The sequence below is a fragment of the Scleropages formosus genome, chromosome 4 (genome assembly GCF_900964775.1).
Source record: "Scleropages formosus chromosome 4, fSclFor1.1, whole genome shotgun sequence".
Taxonomy (NCBI): domain Eukaryota; kingdom Metazoa; phylum Chordata; class Actinopteri; order Osteoglossiformes; family Osteoglossidae; genus Scleropages; species Scleropages formosus.
This window is the reverse complement of record NC_041809.1, coordinates 12,553,033-12,569,200: the sequence shown is the minus strand read 5'-3', so window position 1 is coordinate 12,569,200 and position 16,168 is coordinate 12,553,033. Positions and strand designations below refer to the sequence as shown.

At 39.4% G+C, this 16,168-nt stretch overlaps 1 protein-coding gene across 1 annotated transcript; it reads left to right on the top strand.

Annotated features, from left to right (window-relative positions):
• Positions 1–4,076: 4,076 nt before the first annotated feature.
• slc22a15 (solute carrier family 22 member 15) lies at positions 4,077–15,640 on the top strand. The gene is made up of 12 exons (XM_018749230.2): positions 4,077–4,253; positions 4,689–4,835; positions 5,811–5,943; positions 6,252–6,416; positions 7,893–8,022; positions 8,917–9,138; positions 9,489–9,629; positions 12,383–12,468; positions 12,710–12,818; positions 14,091–14,163; positions 14,563–14,721; positions 15,098–15,640. Exons 1-12 carry the CDS (start codon positions 4,170–4,172, stop codon positions 15,143–15,145), a joined length of 1,497 nt encoding a protein of 498 aa, XP_018604746.1. The 5' UTR covers positions 4,077–4,169; the 3' UTR covers positions 15,146–15,640.
• The last annotated feature ends 528 nt before the right edge of the window (positions 15,641–16,168 follow it).

Sequence of the window (16,168 nt, the reverse complement as noted above, 5' to 3'; positions counted from 1 at the left end):
ATCTATTCATTGATCTGTTTAGAAAAAGCAGACATCCAAAGGTTTGTGTAATTAAAAAGAAAAAAGATTTAAGTTGCATTATCTTTTAAATGTTTTAGTTTTGTGTGTGACTGAGACTTCTACAAAACTACGTTTGTACAAATAAAGCTGCCTGTATTACATATACAAATGTTTAAAATGACTTCCTTCTGTTTAAGATTACAGGAGATTAAAGCAATGTGCTATAGCCTTTTCAATTTTTATTCTGGTTATGACAGGAATTTTATCACAACTAACAATTTTTTCACAGAAAAGTCCACTATTAGTGTAGTGTTATAAAAAAAAAAAAAAAAAAGCGTTCAAGGTAGAGTTCTTCGTAATTGCAAAAAGAATATGTAATGTGGTATTTAGTACACTTTAAGGGGGGGAAAAAACATGTTTAGAAGCGCTGTAGCAGGATAGGAAACACTCCTCCACATGGTCACCATGGATACAGTATCACAAAATATTTTCTTAGCTTTATTTGCTACTGCAGTTTGCAAACTTTTCTGTGCACTATTAAGTGTAAAGTGTACTTCAGTGTAATATATGTTGTAGCTAAATATTTTGTGTTTTCTATGTCAAAGTCTTAGGAAACTTTGCTGTAAAAGACTTTATAAATGAGTGGTACGATAATTCAGGTATACTGCACAAATATCAGATTACAGATGAGTCCTTCAGTTGAAAGGAAGCTGGACAGTAAATGTCTGGTGACTTGGCATCCTGTTGCTCTAGGGATGGAGAGGGGTTTCCTGCTGTTAGAGTGCAGACACCAGAACCTGCTCACTGTGGAGTCTGAAAAAAGATAGAAAATCCAGTGTCAGCACATGAATACCTGCCAGCACATTTAATCGTTGTCTGGTTTTCTGTTGCCTACATTATATTTTTGTAGGTTTTGATGTTAATAAAGGTGAATATGTTCACATTTACATGTATTCATTTAGCAGATGCTTTTCTCCAAAGCGACATATATCATAAAAAATACAATTTGTGCATTACGTTAGGAGAAAGAGGCATCGCTGCAGATGTGTGACTCAAGTACAGGTAGTTTCTTTCACCATAATGTACAAACACGGTAACAGCTTTCCGGGCACTGGAGAGAACAAAACCATTAACAACGTTAATGTTAATAGTCCGCAAAGAAGTTATGCTCTGCCACTTATTTTTTACACCTATTGTTGTATGATGTCCTGATACACATACGTTGACGATTTAACATGTTACTAACCCTCCCTTACAAGTGTCCCCTGTTGTTTATTTGCTGGATGCTGGGATAACAGGCACTATGTGGGGGCCTGGATATGGGCAGCAGAGGGCCAGCAGTGTGTGCTGTCACAGTGACAGATTTATGGAGTCCTCTCCAAAGCTATGTTTGTTTAACCCTGTTCCATAATGGCTCTGTTCAGAGGCCTGCCCCACAGAGGGTCACACACCTAGTAGACAGCTCATAAAGTCTCAGGACAAAGCCAAACTTTTAAGGAAATCAGAAGACATGAAACATGTATCACTATTTCATTAATTCTCTCCAATAGGCACCATCTTTGACAAATGTGTAGGCTAACAGTCTCAGAGCTGTAAGATATGAAACAGCATGTCTTGTGTTGTGTAATTAGTATCATGGTGCTGCATCATAGTTTATTTAGCAATTACTATCCTTTTATTCTGAGTTGACAGAATAGAACTGGTGGTTCCCGTAAACAGAAAATGTCACTGTTAACTAAAATTGACCACAAAACACCACAAACTTCACTTACTCAAAGACAAGGCTCTTCCACACACACACAAGCTTCTAACGAACCTCTGAACTTCTTTCAACTTCTGAATGGGATACAGGAGCCAAAATAAGTCAACCCTAAGTCAACCATTCAGTAATAACAAACTTATCTGTGCAATCTTTATTGTTCAGACTTCAACAGGTAAATTAGACCATTGTTCTACTTCTCTATTTACTTATTCGTTAAGTATCTAACATCAATACCTGAATACCCAAAGAGCAGATTTTAATCAAATCTGTGGTAAGGGAATGTTTCTTAATCCATTACAGGTTCTCAAAATTTGTATCCATATCAGTCAAAACAATGATAAAGTTGGTGTCAACCATTGAAATGAAACTACTTCACTGAAGGTTTAATGAAGGCAAGCACAGCAATAGGAAATCCTAAATCATTTTTAATTTACATTTATTCATTAAGTAGATGCTTTTCTCCAAAGCATCGTATATCTCAAAATAAAATTTGTGCATTGTCTCGGAAGAAAGAAACACAGCTGCAAATGTGTGATTCTTAAGTACAATTCAATTCAATTTATTTTTATAGCGGTCTCTTCTCACGCAGTGACAGAGCGCTTTAACACAGTCATAAGGCAAGAAAAACAAATACATCAGATAAGAAAAACAGAAGACAGTTGACTACTGACTATCCTAATATAGTACTTTTATAGAGCTATAAGTATGCCACGGATACTGGCCACGGAGGAAAGGAACAATCTCCCACCTGAAAGTTGAGGGAGAAAAAACCTCTGGGGGTCCAAGGGCCAGTGGCTGCCCACTCCTCCTGGGCATTCTAGATTAAGTAATTCTAAGCCAGCTAACAAGTAATAATGATATTGTTGCTATAAGGCATCTTGAATCCCCAGCTCAGCATGGTACTGTACGTCTCGTCCATCATGTCAGTTGGTCATCATCTTCCCTTAGTTTCCTTCACCATATGCACCGACGTTCATCACACAAGTAGCTGCATAAAACTTTATCAGAATATCAACAATTCCTAATTACCTTCCTAGCAGTTTTTTTTTTTTTTTTGGAGATACATATAAACATTTACGTTACATTGCAGGTGTGGCTCTGTAAAGGATTGATCCGAGCACGATCATGAACATTTATACCTTACATGAGCTTAAGAGGTCATGGGTGAAGTGAGTCTGGAAGAGATGAGTTTTAAGACCCTTGTAAATGTGGACAAAGATTCAACAGTCCCGAGTAACAGGGGTGGTCATTCCACCACAACAGAGCCAGAATCAAGAACCTCTGTGCTTTACCTTTCACGAGTGGGACCACCAAGCGGGCAGATGTGGAAGAGTGTAGCAGTCTGGTTGGCGTGTAGCAAATGAGCAAGTCTAGATAGCTGGGAGCAGTTCTAGTGATGCATTTGTAGGCCATAACCAGGGTCTTAAATTTGATCTGGGCAGCTATGGGAAGCCAATGCAGAGAACCAAGTGGGGAGATACATACCAACACTTTGGCAAGTCAAACACAAATCCGGCAGCAGCACTCTGTATCAGCAGTTCTGTATGAATAAAAAACAAACATTTAATATTTTATTATTATTAATAAAGAACAATAACAGAACAACCAAACATAGCCAGATGGAAGTAAAAAAATAATAAGCAAATAAAAAAAAATTCACAAAAGAAATTACAAGACACTCCAATAACCAAGAATGTTACATTAAAACCTTAAAAATATTACAGTAATTTACAGCCTTAATGGCCTGTTTATTTTTTCACGCCTCAATAGTCTTGTACTGATTTTAAATCCAAATTGGACCCTGTGTGTGTATTAATTTGGCTAAGATTATTAATAAATTGAATATGCTGTTTCCCTGTGCTATAATGTAAAAATCCAAACAATATATACTGTACTCATAAACCAAAATTCTTACACACACAGTTTATCAATAAAGAACTTTGAGATTATCTCCATCGCTTATGCATTTTAATACTTTTGTTTCGGCGCTACGTAATCAGTCAGCGTACGTCACATCATTGGTACGAAACAGAAACGTTCATTTGAATCACATTCAGTGTAACAAGTAAACGTCTAATTTTCTAGTAGTTCGTCAGTTTGGAAGTTAGCCACTACAACTTTCATTTCAACAACACTCGACCTGTCGTACTACAACCCCCCCTAATTCAACAATGACTTCTCCTTGCTTGCAGAACGTGCCAGTGCTCCTTTCCCTCAACATCTCTGTGACGTGTCAACATGCGTTTACGGTCAAGAAATCCTTTTCTTTCGCACTCGCCCAATCGCGTTCCGTCGTGTGTACCACGTGAGCACCGCCCACTTCCTTCCGCGCTCTGTGACGCAGGCTGGTGCCTGGTTGACTGTAAGAGGTGGTGATGTCAGTGTTTAGGTGCTTGGTTCTTCGGGAATGGATTTAGAAGCAGCCTTCCAACTGGTGGGCGAGTTCGGGGTGCGCCAGAAGCGGATGGTCGCCGTGCTAATTTTGCTGCAGGTGTCTTGTTTTCACCTATTCAAACTGGCGGGGAGAAACAAGTTATCGCGGAGTAAGGGAGGCCGCGAGTGTGTTGTTCAGCGCGGGACTTAATTTTTCTGGCGAGCGCGCGCGCTCTCACTCTGCCGCTGCACACCACTCCGTGAAATCGCCACGTGTTAGAAGTTCATAATTCAATAAATGAACATCTCGAAAACAGATTTCCTCTCAGATTATGACTAAATCATGGCAGTTTACTGTACAGAGTAGCTTCAGCTGCAAAATAAATCTGATAAATATATTTAATAATGCTTGGGGACTTGGACAAACGAGTAACGAACCTAGCCAGTTCTGAATTAATTACAGTGGAATATGTGTTAGTAATAATGTACTTTGTTTTTTTTTTTTTTTTTTTTTTTTTTAAACTCTGCCCCCCCCCCATCTGCCATGTCCCAGGTGTACATGGCCTGCCAGTCGATGCTCATCGTGCTGGTTGGAGCCGAACCTCAGTACCGCGTCGAGAAAGGTGTGAATCCCATCAGCCAAGCAGAGCTCAGGCAACACGTCACTTTCACCGAAGAGATCAGTTCCATTGTGACTGAGGTGACAGATCTGATTTATACCTGCTGAAATATGGCTACATGCTGTGTGTTTCACCTGTGTTTGTTTGACACTCAAGGCAGTTTACTCATCTATTGAATTCCCTTTGTACATCTCAGTATTCTTACAGAAATACAGAAAGTTCTACTATTGCAATAGTTTTGTTCTTGTGAAAGTAGTGAAAGAATGTGCAAGCTTGTTCCTGCAAAACTGACATCTTTTATTTTTAATCATTTTTTCTCATGGTGCTCAGTGTTGATTTGCATGCGCAGTGCAGTGTTATTTTGTTTCTTTCAAAGCACTTCAGATCATCCAGCCTCTTTTCTAGCATTATAGCCTTTTTACTGTCTCCACACTGCACTAAAATAATTTTGGCACTCATTTTATGGCCTACCATGTTTAACTATAATATAGTAGCTTAAAGTTAAGCATTAAATGCAGCAAATGCATAGTTTGTAAGAAAACATTTTTCCCAAGCAGCACTTGCATAAGTTGGTGTAATGTTGTATATTGCCTTTCTCTGTTTATTCAATGCATCATATCCATATCATGTAATTGAAACATTTAAATGGTGTGACTGGTAGCATAGTGGTTAGAGCTTTTGTCTTTGGACCTAAGGTTTGAATCCCACCTTGAGCTTTACTGCCCTTCAGCAAGTTACTTACCCTAAATGGCTTCAGTAAAATTACCCAGCTGAATAAATGGGTAAATAATAAGTAGCTTAGCAATGTAAATCACTTTGCATGCTGCATTAAGTAGACTGATTTGAAACAGTGTACTTGTTCTTTTAGTTCTATGGATTATACCCCTCTATACCCAGGCCTTTCCTGGGAGCTGAACTAGTAACCTTTTGGCACTGAACCCAGTTTTGAGCTCCCTGTGCTATCTTGAATCAGTGTATTGATTTGTATTTGGACCTAAGAAAGTAGGTAAATGGCTATGTTCATTGAGTAACTTGCTATTTTTTTTGTTTTGCAGTGGTTTTTAATTAAGCATCAAGCATACAAGGTGAGCCTGGCTGGCTCTTTGTTTTTTGCGGGAGTGTTAATCGGTAATGTCCTTTTTGGGCCCCTTTCAGACAAGATTGGAAGAAAACCAGTGTTTCTTGTAGGTAAGCAGCTAATACATTTCAGCAGAACACATGCACATTAGATGTTGCCTCATTTTCTGGTTTAAAGTGTAAATATAAGTGCATTGTGCAGTGAAACAACGGTCCAGTAAAGTGAATTTATGAAGTCTGCGATGTTTCTTGACAGTGTCATTACAGCACAAGTTACACTTGTTTACTGTACATGGTTTTAACTTATCTGCTGTTTAATAAATCTATTATAATAAACACCTGCAGCCACAAAGTATGCACCACAGAGAAGTCTATTTTTTGTTTTTATAATGTTATGTTGATATGTTTCTGTCTGTCAGCTTTGTTTTTCGAGGTGCTCTTTGGCTATGCCACGGCATTTGCCCCCAGTTATGAAGTGTTTGCATTGTCACGCCTATTGGTGGGCATCATGAATGGAGGAATGGCTTTGGTGTGCTTTGTGCTTTCTCAGGAGTATGTGGGCAAGTCCTACTGGGCATTGACAGGTAAGGTGTCATTTCTGACTTGTCATTAGTGATTTTACTCTATAGGTTTTTGCTGCTGACCCTGGAAGATTGCAAAATCTCCTGATTTTCCAGTTGTTTTTACAGCCAACACTCCTGGTACAGGAGAAGTCTTAATTACTGTAAATAATTTCAAATAATTTTTTGTAGTGCCATAGATTGCATGTTGCCTCAGTTCTTACAAAAATGACAGTCTACCCATACAGGATGTCATGCAACAGCTAGAATTGGAATAATAACACGGTGAGAATCACATGCAGGGGAAAACGTGTGGTACAGTTCAGGAAAAAAGTTCAGTGGGTCCAAGGCTTAACTGGCTGGCTGCCATACCTGGGCATACTACATTATACAGCACGGAGCATAGCAGTGACGGACATGAACTTTTAACCTGAATGTTGCTGATTCAGTCCACATTTCTAAAAAATGCTTTTTCTGAAAAGTAGTTAACCTGACTTGTATTGGGAAGGAAAACACCCAGTTGCATAGGTAATTACATAGGTTAAGCTCTATAAGCAGCTTGGGATAAAAGTTTTAGCTGCCTAACAGGTTTATAATAATCGTAATAATACCTAATTAACAAAAGTGTTAGTATATTGTGGGGTGACAAGATCTGGTGTGGCATGTGTTGATCTATGTGACTGCTATTCATTAAGCTGATGCTTTTTTCCAAATCAACTTGGGTTTGTATACTGGGCAGTTTGCAGTCACTGGCCCATTTATAGAGCTGGGATATTTTTACTGGAACCATTCATGGTAAATACCTTTGTCGGGGGGGAGACAGCAGGAGTAGGATTTAAACCCAGATATTTTGATTGCAAGGTGATGACTCTAGCCACTGCTCTACCTTCTACCCCATATTGAAGGTTAGGATTGTTTGTGTATAAAGTAGAGACAAAATTCAACTTTGCGTAAGTTAATAAAATCTTGAAATCAGAGGTGCCCATCACCAGTCCTTGAGGGTTCTTTCATGCAGGATTTAGATTTCATTTTGATTTGCACCAGAATTGCATATGTGAGTCCCCACTCCCCCTCCTAAATGCCCAACAGGCTGCATTAGTATCAGAGCAACCTGTGGCCCTTGAGGACTGCAGCTGCTCTCTGCACCAAAGCATTCAGTAATCTGCATGCCTTTTGCACTATCCTGATAATGGAGTTTTCTTTCTGATTACAGTCCTGTTTGTCAACTGGGGCCAGGAGGGCTTCCAACAGCTTAATTAGATTAAAACACCATTAGAACCTTGTTTACTGCTTTTTCCTCATTAAAATAAGTACCGCAAGGATTTTTAATTTACTAGTAAGTTTGTGTGAAATTCAGAGCTTGCTGAAAACCAGCTCTGTTAAGCACTGTGGAAAAGAGTGGTGTTAGTTCAGTAATGTATGATGTTTTTAGTGTGTTATTCTGGGCAGGACTGAGTTTAAATGGCTTTAAAGAGCATTTTCCATGTTGTCTTTCTCCAGGGACCTTTACCAATATGACTTTTGCGGTGGGAATTGCCCTCTTTGCAGCTCTTGGATACTGTGTGAGACCATGGCGGACTTTAGCAATCACTGCTAATTCTTCTGGAGTTCTGTTTTTCCTCCTTTGTGTGTAAGTTCTATGTCTTCAAAATACATCCACACACACACACACACACACACACATTTTCAGAACCGCTTGTCCCATACAGGGTCACGGGGAACCGGAGCCTACCCGGTAACACAGGGCATAAGGCCAGAGGGGGAAGGGACACACCCAGGACGGGACGCCAGTCCGTCGCAAGGCACCCCAAGCGGGACTCGAACCCCAGACCCACTGGAGAGCAGGACCGTGGTCCAACCCACTGCACCACCGCACCCCCTCGTTCAAAATACATCCTTTGTCACAAATTCAGCTCAGTAGACACTTTTGTTTTAAACAAATGTGACTACAGTTGACAGATAACGTTGAGTACCCTGATACAGTTTTCAACTTTGGTGCATCAATTGTTGTACTTTAACTGTCAGTCTTCTGGCTGTGACTTACTAGCGTTGCTGATTTTACTATTTTCCATTCTACATTTTTTTTTGTTTTGTTCAGCTATTTACGTTGGTTTATGTTGACCCATTTGTAATAGTGTGATGTGATGGATTAGTGGTATGACTTTGTCTTGTATTTTATTAACTGTCAGAGTCATTTTGTCTTCAGTAGTTAATACTTTGAATAAATTGCCTTAATATTCAAAAGTGTCTCAAATAGCTTTAATATTCAGAATTTCTTAAAGAACTACTATTAAGTAACTGTGGTAGATGCAAATGAGGTTGGAACAAAAACCTATATACACTTGACCATCTTGGAGTTTTTGGGCCCCTGGTTTTGCTTTTGCCCTTGTTGTAAATATGTTGGTAATTTTGCCCATTGGTTGAATTGCAGTCTGATCCACAGGGCAACCAACAGTTTATGTGTGGGACTCTTTGGTTAAATCTGTTTTCCTCTGTTTACTTTACTCGTTTCCTACTGGGGCAGGACCTTCCCTGAATCACCACGGTGGCTGTACTCACGGGGTCGCATGGAGCAGGCTGAACAGGTGCTGCAGGACCTAGCATTGGCAAACGGGAAAGACCAGGTGGTTGTGAAACTCAGGCGATCTGCATGCCCAGCAGGGTTGTCCCACCGTGGCCCTAATGCACTTGCTCTGGTGACCAACTCTGTGCTGCGCTGGAGGACGGTAGTTCTGATGTATGTATGGTAGGTAGAGCTATGCTTCACTTGTCATTGCAATGAGTTTAACTATTTTGAAGTTACCATTCAGTAAACATACGGCCACCCTGGATTTTTTTTTTTTTTCCCCCTGTCTGACCACGTTACATCCTCTTGGTCATGAGGGGTGCTTCAGCTTCATCTTCTCCTGAAAAAACTAAAAAGTCAATGTAGTCATTTTGAACAGTAAATTAATTGAGGTTGTTAACTACTTGAATACCCATTAATTATGTAAGTATATCATTTGCCTAAATAGTAATACATATTTACTTTTTATGTATGAGTTGCAAATTAAAAACTTTTTTTTTTTTTTTTTTATCTTTTGTGCTGTTTTTAAGGTATGCATGCAGTTTGGTGTATTACGGGCTGACAATGAATGGCAGTGACGAGACTGGGAATCGTTACTTCCGCGTAGCAATGTTTGGATTGGTTGAGCTGCCAGCATACCCTCTCTGTATGTACTTCATTAACAAACAGTGGTACGTTCTCTATTTGGTCTTTGTGATTTGTGACGAGCAATATAATTTTTGTCTAATATGAAGATGTCCGCTGTAGAGCATACAGTTAAGGTTCTGCATCCAGAACAATTTTTTAATTAATCATTATTTATTTTTTTACATAAGGTGCAGCAATTTAATAAATTTCCCATACCAATGGTTTTGTGCCCATATATGTGATATTCAGGTGATGACCATTGACTTCATCGTCAAACACAAAATTAAGTCAGTACAATGAAAGGTAAAAATGCTTGGCACATGTTTTTTAGGGCCTTGCTGATTTTTCACTGATTCTTGCTTGTCCAAAATACAGCATCTTCCAGGTTGCAATGGTGTTTTTCATTTGAAGCATGGGGAATGCCTCACTTGCATTGCACATCTTCTTCATTACAAAGACATGCCCTTACTCTTTGTACATGAGGGAGGTGTCTCTTCTTGTATTTCCAGATGCTTGAATACTATGTGTTGTAGATAAAGCTGCAGGAAAAAAATTTGCTGTTCAGTTTTGAACAATGGGATGTGACTAGGTCATGCCTCACCAATCTGTATGCTGACTTTTGTTCAAAATGACACTATATTTGATAAGCTATGACTGAGCTGTTCATTGAACAGACAGATGGACAAGTGTTACCAGTTAACAGCTGGCTGTTAGATATAAACATGTGGCTATTGAAGCAATTTTTATGTGTGTGATGCAGTTATTTTGGTGGCACACATTGCTACGGTAGACTTGAATCGGATACATAAATGATCAATGCCGATGGTGATGGAAATTTATATAGGTTGTAGGAGATCGGGATAGAAGTGGTTCTGAAAGAAATGGTTTTGAAACCCTTCTTGAATGCTGAAAGGGACCCAGTAGTTTTGATGGAGAGAAAAAGCTTGCCACGTCAGAGATAAAACTGAGAACCTGCAGACCCCTTAATTTGGGGCACTTTTATGTGAAACTGTTGGGTAGCCAGAAGAGGGGGAAGTGCAGTGCTTTTGCTTGGCAGCCACAGGAAGGCAACAGAGAAATGATTCATGGAAATGCTTTGGCAAGTCAGATGCAACTCGTGCCATGGCATTCATGACCTGTTGCAGAGGCTGAAGACCAAACAGGAGGGTGGTGCAGTAGTTCAAGTGATATATTGTCATTGCCTAGACCACACACACACACACACACACACACACACACACGCTGTCTGAAACCGCTTGTCTTGAGCGGGGTCACAGCCAACTGGAGCCTAACCTGGCAGCACGGGGCACAACACAAGGCTGGAGGAGGAGGAGACGTACTCAGCATGGGGCACCAGTCCACTACAAAGCACCCCAAGCGGGACTTGAACCCTAGACCCGTCACGTAGCGGGACCCGGCCAAGCTCGCTTCTCCACCACGCCCCCTTGCCTAGGCCAGCAGCTACATAATGTGTGAATTATTAGTAGATTCCTCAAATGTTATACTTCAAGTATTTGCAGGATTTGCTTATGGCTTCAGTGTGCTCTGAGAAGCAGAGACTTGAGGTCGATTGTTACTCCTAGGCTTTTGACTGATAAGATGGATGAGATGAGCGAGTTGTCCAGTTTGAAAGAAATTTCTGAGCAATTGGATGGACCTGAAAGGAGATGAAGAATTTTAGTATTCTAAGACTAAACTGTGCGTAACTTGTCATCCAGGAGAGACTTAATGCACTAAGAGGCTAAATTTGTGTTGTTTAAAAACTGAAAGAGCCACCTTTTTACATGCCAGTGATAGGAGAACATGCAAGAGTCAATGACTAAACCAAGGGAAGCAGTATAGATTGAGAAGAGTAAGGAGCTGAGAAGTAAGCACTGTGTAAAACCTGCAGAGACTGAAGATCAGACAGGGAGCCATGCTAAGCTACCTGGTAAGATCTACCAGAGAGGAAAGAATCAGACTATTTCTGAGAGTGTTTGATTTCAAGTTGCTCTTCACAGAAAATTAGAAATGTTGCAGAGAGGTCAAGAAGAATGAGAATGAAGGCATGAGATACAGCTCTAGTAGCTTTAGCTGGAAAGCTTCAGTTTAATATTTCAAACCTTATTAAGCTGACCATTGAAACCTTGGAGATGTTTTGAAATTATATTAAACAGATTTTATTTTAATTGTGGAATAACTAGCCTAAAAGTTAAACTGTTTGCTCTTTAAAATGGTTAATTATTGTATTTCAACAAAATTCTTTGTCATTGTAGGCCTGTAATAGACTGATAAATGTAAACTATGTAAAATACAAATTTACTCTGCTCTTTAACTTTGACTAAGCATCACCTTTCCTCTACGTAAGCATTTTGTGCAGTCTGTGTCAGAAAAGGAGTGGTGAAAAGTGTTGTTTTGCATAATTGGTAATTAAAGAAATTTGGAAAATATTCAGAGCTTCAGCTCCCAAGGTTTAGTGAGTCTGCGGTTGTTAACTTGATGTAGAAAGCAGTGTTGAATTCTCAGCTGGGGTGTTCAGTGTAATGTGTTTTGAATAATATGAAGCATTTATTCAAAGTCCCAGTCAAGACTTTGTTACAAAGAACTTTGCCGCAGTAGAAAGCTGGTAACAAATTGCATGTTATCTGAGTTATTGTATATCGCATGTTTTTTGAGTGATATTGGCTGCAAAGTGCATTCTGTGGTCAGTATTTTTCTGAACATCTGAGTGTGTTAACAAGTACGGAGATGTTCAGCATGTTCAACAAAATCCATCCATCCATGTCTGAAATTAATATATTAATATGCTCATTTGAAGGGCTGGGAGGCAGAAATCCATGGCGAGCTTCCTGGCATTTGCCGGAGTTTCCTGTTTGTTCACGACATGGATGCCAGTCCATGAAGGTATACTTGTTTCTGAAACGAGCAGATGAGCAACTCGTTGCATGTAGTGTATCTAGTATTGTAAGTCCCCTTGAGTGAATAAGGTGTGGGCTACATACTATTATCTGGTGTTAATTGGAAGTCACTGTAGAGAAAAGCATCTGCTAAATGTATAAATGAAACATGTTGCTTATGCACCTCCCACTGCTCCCCCTGGTAAATATATTTTTTTAATGTTTGTCTTATTTTGTTTTTCTTTCAGGGTCATGGTTCAGTGCCACCTCTTTAGCTTTGATTGGAAAGCTGATGGTCAGTGCTGCTTTCAACATTGTGTATGTTTACACATCAGAACTATACCCAACAGTTATCAGGTAATCACAGTTATTTGTCATCTGAGTGTTTTCTCGACTAACAGCATGACTCTTCGAACTGGCACCTTTAGAATCTCCAACATTCAAACACCATATGTGAGCTGTAAACACTGGAAGTCAGTTGAATTATGGCAGTCTCATACAGCTGTTCTTTTTGGGTGCTTTACTGCCTTCTCTGTGCTTCGTAGATAAAGATGTTTGTTCTACTACTAAGAGAAATTTTAAAATGTATATGTGAAGGAAATGGGCAATTTTTTAAAAAAAAAAACTATTCCTACAATTAAAAAATATGTAACTTCAAAGCTGGTGTAGTTCGATATGAATTGAACAGAAGAATGAGGTTCTTTTGATGGCTTCCTGCCCTGGTTGCTTAATGGGGAAAAAGTACAAAAGTTATAAAGTACTTTCAGGTCTTGTTTGTTCATGCTGTTCCCGTGCAAATTCGCTCAATTTATCTACTGCTTTCAAACACATATATTCATTTTTTAGTAGTTACATTTATTTATTTAGCTGATGCTTTTTCCAATTAATTAAGTTAAATAATTTACAATTATTTAGTCATCTGTGCAGCTGGGTAAATTCTTTTTACTGCAGAATTTTTAGGGTAAGTACCTTGCTCAAGGGTATTACAAGAGTAGGTGAGATTCGAAATTGAGAGCCTCAGATCCGAAGGCAACAGCTCTAACCTTTGTGCTCTCAGCTGTTCGTGTATAATTATTCCATTGTGACAGTGGACTGTGTCACTGATTTTGGCTTCAGCTCAGTCCCACTCAGATGTTCACATTTCATAGTAGGATAGCTATTGAATGAATAGAGTATTCTCTACATAGATACATACACACATGCATGTACACTTTGATACACATTGGTTTTTATATTCATTAATTAATTTTCCAGTACTTTACACAACATAGATAATGTAATTTAAAACCTTTGTTTATTCATGGGTAAAGAGCGGCCAAATCAAAATACTACTAACAGGATCCTGTTAGTTCCCACATTCTGGAAAAATACTCAAGTGTCTTCTGGTTTCGTCATGGGTGACAGACAAAAAGTGCCACACAGCAGGGAGAGAACGCTTTGTTGCTACAGTGAACTGTGGTCATCAAAATGAACTGAAAAAATGTTTATTTCTGTGTTTTTTTTTTTTTTTTATGTGTGCATTCTGTTCAGATATTTTTAATGCATATTTTTGCTCTCATACTATTGCACTGTTTTTGCAACCTGTAATTCTGAAATAACTTTTGAATGTTTTGTCTCTGTGTAATGTAGGAATGCTGGCCTTGGGGTTTGTTCCATGTCCTGTCGATTTGGAGGCATTTTAGCACCTTTTGTGCCCTCTCTGGTATGTGAAAAAATTAAGTACAGTGAAACATACATGATTTATGGAGTGATTCTTCTTTTGTTACTGCCATCATCTGCACTCAGGTGCTGAACACAAGAGCATGGCTATAAAAGCTGGTTTTGTTTGTATAATTTAAGTAGTTAAGCTGTAAGACTAGATACTTTTATTTTTGTCAGACAATTGGCAGATAATTTTCTCCAAAAATGAGTGTAACTCAGGATGTACGGAATTATAGGACACTGTTTCAAAATAAGGACCAAACCCCTAGAACAGTAAAACACGTGCAGGTGTTTCACATGTAGTAAATTCAAAATTTTATTCTACAGTGAGTTTTTCCTTTGCTCTGTGTGATGCGATGACTCATACTGAAAGGTCCCGTCTTCTGGCTATTCCTGGCAGAGGGGTGTCCACCAGTCCATGCCCTTCATGGCGTTCGCTCTCACGGGACTCTCTGCCGGTGCCCTGGGCCTTCTGCTCCCAGAAACACTGAACAAGCCCATTGCTGAGACCCTGGAGGAGCTGCATAGCCCAACCTACCAGCGTGTCTTTGAGAAACAGGTACTAAAGAATGTACTACCTCCTTATTCAGCTGGGACATCTGATGTTTTGCCAAAACTAGTATTGGTCATGTGTGACCGTAAGATTAGTATGGTAAATTACTGTAATGAACTGAGCACACACACACACACACATTTTCTGAACCGCTTGTCCCATACGGGGTCGCGGGGAACCGGAGCCTACCTGGCAACACAGGGTGCAAGGCCGGAGGGGGAAGGGACGCACCCAGGACGGGACGCCAGTCCGCCACAAGGCACCCCAAGCAGGACTCGAACCCCAGACCCACCCGAGAGCAGGACTGTGGTCCAACCCACTGCGCCATCGCACCCCTGCATGAACTGAGCATTCACGGTTTTTTTTTTTTTTTTTTTTACAGGTTCTATTGTTTGAGGAGACCACAACTTCACTTGAAGTGCCAGAATGAAAAATTCAGATAAAAATCATCCTTGTTGTGGCATTTGAAAAAACTAGTGCTAAGCATTGTGCTGGAATCGCTGTACAAGATGGGACACCGTTGGAACACGGATATGGAAATGGAAACCATCTTTCATGTCAGAGATCACTAAGTCTCTATTGAGCACACAAGTTCTGTACTGACAGACCTTTGGACTGTACTTAAGTCTGCTGTGCAGATTGCCAGTTTAACTGAATCTCACACAGTGCCTTCTGAAAACATTACAACCTTTATGTTGTGTATATCATAAACCTAGGTGACTGTGGATGGTAAAATGTTGTAAAGGTTCCCCAGGCTGTCACTTCTACCAAAGCTGATTGTTCTTCATTACATCCATGTTGTTGCCTGACCTCTTCTTCAGTACATTCTGATTCTTAAATATAAATACAAGTATATGTGTGTGTGTGTGTGTATATTTTTTGATTTGCTGGTCAAATCCTGTGCTGCTGAATAGGAAATGTTCTAAAAATACTCATTGTTATATTTGTTGTTTGCCTTATTTATTGATGTGACATACCTTTATGTAACATGACAAATTAAATAGTAGTGTTGAATATTTGTATTCCAGGTAATTCAAAGTACAGTAGCTTATACTAAAAGCTGAAAGTAAAGAGAATGTAGTCAAATTACTTTGAAATGGACTAAGTGAATAACCATTTTAATGGAGTACATGTGGACATTCAAAATGCTGTTTTAATAAATAATACAAGTGCAAAAACATTTTAAAATACTTTGCATTTTATGGATAGATGCCTTTCTGCGGTGTTTTTTCATCTCTGGATTCCAATGAGTTTTACATAAATGTTTTTGAGCGGGAGGGTTGTTAAGGTAAGGTGCTTAGCCACTTATAGTGATGAGTAAGTAAAGATACATGGGTTTATGTCAGTCCTCTGAAAATGTTATGTGATAGGTGCAGTCAGGATTTTATAGTCCATCTGAATGATAGCATATTTTTCTGTAAGGGCTGGTTAATCCACTGTCCTGCAGACGTAT

What these genes read in the sequence shown, in the direction of transcription:
- slc22a15 (XM_018749230.2), top strand. Translation starts at nt 4,170, where the DNA reads ATGGATTTAGAAGCAGCCTTCCAACTGGTGGGCGAGTTCGGGGTGCGC. An exon ending in AAAACCAGTGTTTCTTGTAG is followed by an intron (nt 5,944 to 6,251) that starts GTAAGCAGCTAA and finishes TCTGTCTGTCAG; the next exon opens with CTTTGTTTTTCGAGGTGCTC. An exon ending in AGCGTGTCTTTGAGAAACAG is followed by an intron (nt 14,722 to 15,097) that starts GTACTAAAGAAT and finishes TTTTTTTTACAG; the next exon opens with GTTCTATTGTTTGAGGAGAC.